The sequence below is a fragment of the Podarcis pityusensis genome (genome assembly GCF_964106645.2).
Source record: "Podarcis pityusensis genome assembly, chromosome: 15".
In the NCBI taxonomy this organism is placed as follows: domain Eukaryota; kingdom Metazoa; phylum Chordata; class Lepidosauria; order Squamata; family Lacertidae; genus Podarcis; species Podarcis pityusensis.
Genome location: NC_138040.1, coordinates 3,438,581 through 3,448,839, shown reverse-complemented (window position 1 = coordinate 3,448,839; position 10,259 = coordinate 3,438,581). Strand labels below are relative to the sequence as shown.

At 48.6% G+C, this 10,259-nt stretch overlaps 1 protein-coding gene across 3 annotated transcripts in view; it reads right to left on the bottom strand.

Annotated features, from left to right (window-relative positions):
* The window catches only part of ALDH3A2 (aldehyde dehydrogenase 3 family member A2), a 35,734-nt gene extending 29,120 nt beyond the window's left edge, over positions 1-6,614 (bottom strand). Inside the window, exons 1-2 of one of the 3 annotated variants that reach the window (XM_080983046.1) lie at positions 6,464-6,614; positions 284-461 (exon numbers count right to left, since the gene is read on the bottom strand). In XM_080983046.1, coding sequence (XP_080839172.1) covers positions 284-445 — 162 coding nt within the window. In that variant the 5' untranslated portion in view covers positions 446-461; positions 6,464-6,614. Of the gene's footprint in view, positions 1-283; positions 462-1,618; positions 1,732-6,463 lie in introns of those variants that run through there. The other 2 variants (XM_080983045.1, XM_080983047.1) reach the window with 2 other exon arrangements.
* Between the last annotated feature and the right edge of the window lie 3,645 nt (positions 6,615-10,259).

Genomic DNA, 10,259 nt, shown 5'->3' with positions numbered 1-10,259 from the left:
CAGGTTAGCAACACCTTGGAACACAGAACAGTTTTAAAACTTACAATAAAAAAGTACAATCATAGAAAATAAGGGGGTCCCCAAACATTTCCCGCCCCCCCAGGGCTCTGTTGCCAGAGAGCCCTGGCCTTAGATTTCCCCCCACCCCACATACAATTAATAGAACGGTAGAATTGGAAGGGACCCCCAGAGGCCATCCAGCCCAACCCCCTGAAATACAGAAATCACAGCTACAGAATCCCCAACGGGCGCTACAGGAAGACACGACCAGTGCGCAACTGACCTTGTGGAGGTCTGCCATGAGAGCTGCCGCGATTTCTTTCTCCTTCTCCTTTATCATCTTCTTGAGGGCCAACAGCTGCTGGATTCTGAACTCCAAGGGCCGCGTCTTCCCTGTGTTGAAAGCTGTCCTGGCCCGCTCCACGGCTAGCTTGATTTTCTCCATGGCTGCTGTGAGGGACCTGCAGAGGAGACAGAAAGGTTTAGATCTGCCGACGCAGAGGAGGTCCCTTGACTGCTCAACCTGACACACACTTTGGAAAGCCTAACTGGAGAGCAAAAGGGAAATGGGCAGGCTCTCCATTGGCTCGGGGTCATGAGAACGCCCCATGGCCCCTTCCAAAGCCAAGCCTTGCTCCTGGGTTTACGAGGCACATGTGGTTTCTGTCACACCCACTCCTTAATAAATTGAATCCAGGTGCCACGCCCTCCCCCTCCAGTCACCTGCTGGCCCAAACTGGTTTCCCAGCAAACCTGTGGGTTTAGAATGTCAGAACAACCCAGAAACATTTCACAAGGCACAAGTCAGCAGGAGGGCTTATTCGTTGCATTAGACTCCCATCTTTTTCTCCCAGGAGTCCATGATTCACGCCCCCTCCTCAGTTAATCCCTACGACAACTCTGTGAGGCAGGTGAAGACGCTGCAACTGACTCCAAGGTCCCCCAGAAGAGCTTCCCAAGGGAGTGGGGGATTCGAACCCTGATCTCCCAGGTCCTAGTCTGGCGCTCCAACCACTACACCACACTGCCTTCCTTTTTTTCTTCTTCCAGTAATGCTTATTAAATTTCATACAAAAACATAACTTTAACATAACAAAAAAAAGAAAAAACAATAAAAGAAAAAGAAAAAATAAATAAAATAAAATATTTCAAACCTCACATATACCACCACATACAATAAGACTTAGTTGATTAATTAAAATCCAACTTCATAAACATATTACTTGACTTCCTCTGATCTCTTCCAACTGAATTCCTTGTAATTAAATGTAGCAGTTTCCAATATCATTATTCCATATAACAATATTCCGGTCATAATCAAATTTCCTAACTTTTCTTATCATACCACCACACTGCCTTCCTGGAATCCTCCTCCTATGGGGCAGCTTTATAAATTAAGTAGGCAAACAAATATGGGGGAAACCAAATGTTCACTTGGAGGAGGATTTGAAATATTCCCCTTGAAGCTTGAATTTTTTTATTATTCTGGATTGTTTGGGTGCTTTAATGTGCTGCAAACTAGGGAAAGCTGTCCCTGGTGAATTCCTGCCTGTCCTGCAGCTGCTTAAACGCACATCCACTGCAAGCCCCCCCCCAAAAAAACACGCATCTCCCTTACCCCCCTCCCGTGTCCGTCTGGACGCGGCTCCCCAGAGTTGACATCTTCCCCAACCCTTCCAGGCGCGGACTTCCGCCTTCCGGTCCTGAGGGCGACCTCGACCCACTTCCGGTCCCGGACAAGCCCCTCCCCCAGCACGTGCGTCTGTTGATGCTCAATGTTGATTTTCCACCCCTCGGCAAAAAAAACTTCACGGAAGCGGCCCCCGTCCCCGCAGCTCATACAGTACATTTAAAATCAATGCAAAATCCACAAAAGCTTAATCAACTGGCATTTATCAATTAGGATTTACTAATTAGTAATGTCGAATTATTATTATAATTAAGAATGCTACAGTTTATTAAAGGCACGGTGAAACTACGTGCAACCCAAACCTAGTCACGGTTGCTCAGAAGTAAATCTCCCCCGTGTTCAATGGAGTTTACGCCCAAATAAGCGTGTCCAAGATGAATCCTAAAAGCGAATTTACTTGGGAGTAAGCCCCATTGAACAAAGGGGGATTTTTACTTCCCAGTAAAGCGACATAGGATCAGGTTGAATTGCATCCCTCTCCTCAGGAGGCAAATCACACCCGCCCCGCAAAAAAGCCAGCGCAAACCTAGCTATGTCTACTCGGGTGTAAATCCTTTTTAATTAAACGGGGCGGGGGAATAACTCCCAGGTAAGTGGGGTTACGATTGCAGTCAAATATACCTTCCCTGGGTAGATAAAAGGTAAAAGTTGACACCTTCTCTTCTCCCACTTTGCTCCTGGGCTTCTAACAGCAACCAGACAGGTAGATATCCACTAGGTTAAGCTTTCCCACTATTACACGTCAGGCAAAGTTTTACCCAGTTTTGAGGGCTGTTAAAAGTAGGTGAGCAGAGATTGGAATAGAGGGTGTCAGTTTTAAGAGGGGAGAGCCCAGAGGGAACCCTGAACACCTCCCCAAAAAAGAGAATATAAGCAACAGGAAAATGTATAGGGTTCAAATGCGTATCTCTCTGAGGGTGCACCTTTTGCCTGAGCAGACCAGGCAAAGTCCACCAGGGTTGGTTTCTCTCCTGCAAAAATGGCGGTGTGGGGAGTGTTGTAAACAAAAAATGCCCTTTTTCCCTTATGGGGTAGCCAAGAGCCCATATAGAGTCCTTACGTAGGTTCCCTATTGGTAGGAGAAAATAACAGAGGCCAACCAGAGAATATTGAGAAGCAAAGCAGCTAGTAAGCCTGATCTTTATTGATTTGTTGCAACAGGGTCCTCACTCACCACACGCAGGAGAGAGAAGAAGGACCCAGAACAATGGTGCGCAAGGCCTTATATAGACTTTTGAAATTGCCACCCTGTAGATCAAGACCACCCCAAGAAACATCATACATACATCACAGAAGGGCTGTAACCTAAGACCACCCCTCAGATACATCATACCTACATCACAGAAAAGGCAGTCTGAAACAGAAATTTGAATGTTGTTTTTCCTATCTGCCAGGTTATCTGATTGCCTTTCCTGACTGTCTTTCCTGATAGTCTGACACCCATTAAGATGCTGATTAATCAATTCCTGAGACAATGGGAAGGCTCCCTGACACCCCCCGCCCTGCAGGGAAAACATTTGGTCAGTTTGGGAATCAAAATGGTTTCAGGTCGGTCTTCCTGTGCTGATCTATGTACGTGCTTGGTTGGTACACTTATGAACATTACCATATGTCTAAGACCTCAAAATTCCTATCACAGGAGAAGCCACACCTGTTGAACTGTGGCCTGTGTTGTGGATGTTCAGGGCAGTTTTTACTCGAACAAAAGTTGACTCCACGGGACTGTAAATTATGCAGGCTTAGAGAGGGGTACCCCCTCGCCTTTGCTTTACCAGTGCGTAAAAATTACGTAAGTCACGTTCTCACAGGGAAAATAGCACGTCTGCGTTGTCAGGGCTAAATGTCTGTTTTGGCAGCAAGAACAAGGTGCTTGTGGCCAAGGCTGAGTTTTTCCTGCACAGACGCATTCTTAATGCAAAATAAGCATCTGAATCAGCGGATAGTAATCTAAGTAAGCAGGTTTTCCTGACTACAGTGGTACCTCGGGTTAAGTACTTAATTCGTTCCCAAGGTCCATTCTTAGCCTGAAACTGTTCTTAACCTGAAGCACCACTTTAGCTAATGGGGCCTCCTGCTGCCGCCGCACCGCCAGAGCACGATTTCTGTTCTTATCCTGAAGCAAAGTTCTTAACCTGAAGAACTATATCTGGGTTAGCGGAGTCTGTAACCTGAAGCGTATGTAACCCGAGGTACCACTGTATACTGTTTCACACCCTTTTTGTGCATCTCTTCACGTGTAAGCAACTTACCCCTGTATATGCAATCAATACTTTATGCGCCGCACCCACCAAATTAAAAATAAAATCACCCCAACTAATGGATGACCAATGCGCCAAATATCCGTGGTCAAAGGTAACAAACAGCCAGATAATGTGGTTGACGGGTTGGGAACGCTAAGAAGAGTATCGGCCATCTGATTAGATTCACTAACCTTTGCTCGTATTATTTCCTTGATAACACAGCCTGGAATGGCGCCTGCTTTGACTGCTGCACACTGCTGGGCTGGTGCCAATTTTGGTATCCAGCAAGGAAAAAAACATGCACCGGATCATCACATCATTAACACTTTGAATTTCTCGTATTAATGGAAGCTCTCAAAGGGCCTTCTATGTAGCTTTGTGGCTCAATGTATTGCCTTCCTTCTGGGGGAGACCAGCCTGTCTGGGGAAGCCATGCGGGCCCCGATCCTTCACAAATCATTCCCCAGCTGCACTGCCGCTTTATTGGGCGGGGGGCAGCAGCCTGACAGACCCACACTTTTACTCTTTCAAGCGCTTCGGAATTTGTGGCAATTTTCAGTACCCCAGGACAATATTCTCAATTTCCTTTTTAAAGCCGTTTTAATAAATGCAAACAACCATGTAGCTTCACAGATAAACTTCTGAAAAGCTGCAGGGAAGAAACAGCAAAATTTACAACGTCACCCACCCGCTACGCTGGTCCACAGAAAGCAACCAAAATACTATGCTCAAAAGGTGCTGTTGGCTGCAGAGATATACGAGCATCTCACGTAAGCGAGCCAAGCCACACAGGAGGAAAGCAAACCTCTGTTCCTCAACAAAGTTACCAGCCATTTTGCTGCTGGGGGTACAGCAATCGCCCTCCAGATGCTGTTAAGACTCCAGCTTCCACCCAGCGCCCCACCCCCCAATTTAGGAATGATGCGTCTGGCAAGATCTGGGGTGTAAACTCTCCGCTCCAGAAACAGCACCAGTTCAGATCCTGAGGATGCAGCAAAAAAACCAATACCGTGCTCAGATGACCTTTTCCCTATTTATAGGGGTAAAAGGTAGCAGCTGAACTTTGCAAGCCTAGGGATGCCTAAAGGTAAAGGTAAAGGGACGCCTGACCATTAGGTCCAGTCGCGGACGACTCTGGGGTTGCGGCGCTCATCTCGCTTTATTGGCCGAGGGAGCCGGCGTCATGTGGCCATGTGGCCACCATGACTAAGCCACTTCTGGCAAACCAGAGCAGCACACAGAAACGCCGTTTACCTTCCCGCCAGAGCGGTACCTATTTATCTACTTGCACTTTGACGTGCTTTCGAACTGCTAGGTTGGCAGGAGCAGGAACCGAGCAACGGGAGCTCACCCCGTCGCGGGGATTTGAACCACTGACCTTCTGATTGGCAAGTCCTAGGCTCTGTGGTTTAACCCACAGCGCCACCCACGTCCCTGGGATCCCTACTCAGGATCCCTGAGTAGGGATGCCTACTCAGGAGTAAATCTTGCCGCTTACCATGGGCGTAGCCAGGATTTTTGTTGGGGGAGCAGAACCACCGTTTGCTATGTATTTTTATTTATTCAGAGGGGGGCATCTGCCCCTCCCTGCTCCCCCAGCTACGCAGCCTTCTTTCCCCCCAATGGCTTAATAGCACACTCCTGGGCCTGTTTACTCAGGAGTAACTGCAACTGGGTACATTGGGGCTCATTCCCAGTGCAGGAGCACATTTCCAGCGAAGGCAGTGGGGTATTTGCTTCAAGTTCTGGGAAAGAATGGATAGGGACCATTGCAGCTCAGTACTGCCTGCACTGACTGGCAGCAGCTCTCCGGGATTTCAGAGAAGGGGGCATCCCCAGTCCGAGCTGGAGACGCCAGGGACTGAACCTGGGCAGGGCAGGTGCTCAACCACTGCGTTACAGCCCTTCCTCTACAAATAAAATAAGATTCCAGTCCTCATGGTTGAATTAAACAGGAACACAGCAAGCTGACTTAAACTGAGTCGGATCATTGGTCCATCTAGCTCCATACTGCCCACCCTGACTGGCAGCAGCTGCCCAGGATTTCAGGCAGGGGCACATGCCCACCCTGACTTGATTGAACCCGGGACCTTTTGCATGCAAAGTAGCTGCTCTGCTGACCCAGCCATTTCTGGAAGGCCCAATCTTGGCATAAGAAACACCCTTGTTTCTTCACATAGTAACTCTCTCTTTTTCTTGGCTCTGAGTTTTGGCCTTCTAAACAAAAACAAAGTCAACAGAAATCTCTTCCAACCCAAGGTTCCTCTCTCGGATCCGCCCTCCCTTTATATTTTGATTAAAAATATATATATATACAAAACCAAACCCGAAACCCAGCTTTGCTAAGTGGAAAGAATTTTCCACCCAGGCAACCACTGCAAGAAAAATAAATCTGACGAGATTCCCCCTTAAAATCACACTTCCTCGCCCTTGCAAAACGACCCACAAACCACACGAACAGCAACACTTTCCCTGCTTTATCCAGGCAAACAAACCCTTAATTTTAACATTTGCAGAGAGAGATGAAGGTTACCTTTCACGCAAGAGCTACTTTTAAGGGCTCGGCTGGGTTCTGTACCAGTCGGTAGAAAACAGACCTAGTTCCTCCACCCCTGACACCAGCCTTGAAAGAAAAGCCTCAGCCCTCCCACTGAAGGAAATTTGGATGCGAGCCCAGGACTGACATCTGTACCGTATTCTCATTAAAACAGCATGCATGGGAAAAAAGAAAAACAGAACGCGGGCAACTCGTTTTTCTCCCCACAGTGATGGGGGAAATGGGTACAGCGGTTGTCAGTTCTGGCATTCAGAAGAAGCACATTCCTGCCTGCCACCTGCTTTGGGGGGTTTCCTGGCTGAAAAGTTCGTCCTAAAGTTAAGGGGGCAGCCGAATCCTCACACCTCAAGAGAGGTGACATGATAGGGAGTTAAAAAAATTATGTCCAGTCTTGGAGGAAGCGGATTAAGTTTCTTCTTCCTCTCTGGTAACGCTAGAATGCGTGGGACCCAAAGAAGCTGAATGTTGGGAGATTCAGGGCAGAGAAAGAAAGGAATTCTTCACACAGTTCAACTGCGGAACTCACTGCCACAAGACGCAGCTTTAAGAGAGAATTAGACCGATTGGTGGAGGAGAAAGACCTATCTTTCAGCGGATACTAGTCATGACCGGGTATGTTCTTCCTCCAGAAACAGACACAGCGATTCTTCTGAATACTAGTTGTTGGAAAACAACAGGAGGGGAGAGGGCCTAGGTCCCCCGGGGCCTAGTTTGGCACTCTAAGCACTACACCAGACCGGTCCCATTATCCATTTCCCACTTGGTCTGTGCTGGAGTGTCCGCCCCCCTCTGCAATGACATAAAGGTCACAGCCTGAGTTAGGAAGCTTTTTACTGAGTCAGACCACTGCTCCATCTAGGCCAGTATTGCCTACACTGGCTGGCAGCAGCAGCAGCAGCTCTCCAGGGTTTCGGACAGGGAGTCTTTCCCCTGGAGATGCCGGGATCAAACCTGGGACCTTCTGCATGCCAAGCAGATGCTCTGAGTCCTTTAGTACTGTTTAATGTACAAAAATCTCAAGACCAAAGCAGACTTTGCCTGATTCCTTAAAGTGAACATTGCTTGCTCAGTCTGAGTAAAAGGAACTCAAATTCACATGCCCCTGGCACCTTGAAATAAGGTTTTCGGGTACTCCATATTCTTCGTACTCATGGCTGTGAATCTGCCCCCTCCCTTCAGACAAAGCTCTGTTTCATATTGTTTGTTACTGTAAGAACAAGTGTTGAATAAGCGACTGGTAAGCCACTTTAATAATAGGGACGTGGGTGGCGCTGTGGGTCAAACCAGAGCCTAGGGCTTGCCAATCAGAATGTCGGTGGTTCGAATCCCCACAACGGGGTGATCTCCCGTTGCTCGGTCCCTGCTCCTGCCAACCTAGCAGTTCGAAAGCACGTCAAAGTGCAAGTAGATAAATAGGTACCGCTCCGGCGGGAAGGTTTCCGTGTGCTGCTCTGGCTCGCCAGAAGCGGCTCAGTCAGGCTGGCCACATGACCCGGAAGCTGTACCCGGAAGCTCCCTCGGCCAGTAAAGCAAGATGAGTGCCGCAACCCCCGATTCGCCACAACTGGACCTAATGGTCAGGGGTCCCTTTACCTTAAGCCACCTTAATTCTCACGTGGCCCTTCAGACGCCTTTGCCTGGTCCTCAGTGCTTTCCCTAGGCTGCGGTTAGCCCTGCTCCACACCAGCCTTACCAGTGGGGCTTTTGCCTGGCGGGAAGGAGTCCTTGTCCTGTGGGTGGGTGCCTCTGGCCAAACTTGAGCTGCAACTTATCTCTGCACTTTGAAGCCAAGAATTCCCAACACTCTTCTAGCTCTCACCCGATCAAAGGAGGGTCAGTAGAGTTAAAAGGACTCTGCCAGAATGAAATCCCTTTGCCACTTATATTTGATTCCGGCTTAAGGTATAGAGGGATTTCAGTAAGGCAAACCAACTCTCCCAGTCAGGCCTAGCAAATATTGAGAAATGCTCCCCCGCCCTTGGGCAGGAGGTGACTTTAAGGCTTCTGCCAGAATCGAATCCCACAAAGGTGTAATTTCAAAAACAGGTTGAATTGCCAGTTTCCCTTTAGCTCCCGTTTGCAGTCAACTCCTTCTTTCTGCCCTTCAGCAAGCGCTTAATAGTTTCCAGCCAAATAATCCCACAGACAGGATTGCCAACTCTGCTGGGTATTCAGATAGTGCTCTTAATACTCTACATTAAGAGTAGTGATCCTTTCTCAAGATCAAAGGTCAGATCTCCTACATGAGCAATCTTCCAAGGGCAAGATTATAGACCATTGTTTCCCGAAAGCAACAATCGTGCATGCACAGGGAGCTGCCCTTGATCACTGACCTACAGCTCGTCCTCTAAAAATACAAGCTTTTAGTCCTCATGGTTGGGAACAAAGGGGTGATTTGGTTAGAAAGCTGTCTTAACACAGAGTCAGTTCATTGTTCCATCTAGCACAGTGTCAGCTACACTGACCAGCAGCGGCTCTCCAAGGGTCAGGCAAGAAGCCCTGCCTGGAGATCAAATCTTGGACCTTCTGCCTGCAAAGCAACAGTCCACCCGTGAACTGTGGCACTTCCACAACCTCACTGCCACGCCAGAGAAAGTATGCCTCTGAAAAATGCCAGAATCTGCAGGTGTTGCTGCTGCTGCACTCAAGCTAGATGGACCACATTCTTGTGTTCTTATGCTACTGCCTCAAGAGGTGGCATTGGCACATAAAAGGCTCGTCTCTGTGCATGCGCCGCCAACCCTTGAGACGGCAGGCATTGATTTTGCTTGCCCAGCTATAAGAGGGAAGAAGGGAGCAAAAGGACAACAGCTTGCTGGCGCCACCTTGCGGAGCACAAATTTCCATTAACACTCAGTGCACCGAGAAACAACAGGCATATTGCAAAGGCCCCACCTCGCTGGAGAGGTGTGCTGGCGCAACTCTGCATGCTTTTTTGTACGAAGTCAGGCCCAGGCTACTTAATTCCACATATTCCACCACTATCTGCCTTAACTGTTACCTGGTCTCAGGCAGGGAAGTCACCTTGAATATAGAACTGGAAGGGACCCCGAGGGCTGTCTAGTCCAACCCCCAAACAAAGCTGGGATCTCAACTGAAGCATCCATGACGGATGGCTCGCTGTAATCTGACCAACTGCTCTTGATGCAACAGAAGAGTAGCACACCTTGCAGGATCTTCCCTTTGTTTTCTTCCCTGATCCTTTTAAAACTGGAGAAGTCAAGAAATGAACGTGGGACCCCTCTGCAATTAAAGCAATTGTTCTCTGAGCTACCACCCCCCTCCAAAAAATAAATTACCACCCTGCCTCAACTCAAAATCTGGGAGGTGGGGAAGCAACCTGCCCTGGGCAGGATTGCACTCCCCTGGTAGGAGCAAGATTGCAGCTTGGGGGTGGTTTCCAGGAGTCAACAGTAGATGGCCTGGCCACTGAACTCCGAAGCTCTGCCAATTTGCAGGTTGTGTTATTGCAGTTCACTCTATGCAGGGCTGCTCCTGCAGCAGCAGCAGCAGCAGCAGCAGCAGCCAGTCTCCTTGCTGGGGTTCCCTTCAGATCTCAAGTAATTCAATTTAAAACAGCGACGTTGTTTGCCAGTTCTTAAAGCATTAGAAGACCCAAATACCCAAAAGACTGCCTCCTTCCTTACGGGGACCCTTCTGGGTGTTAACATTGACCCGACGGGGGTGCCCTCAGAGAAGGTGCTCCTTGTGGCGTGTCCTGCATGGTGTAAATGCGGGCTTCCGACAGCCGAGATGTACATTCTCAGGACCC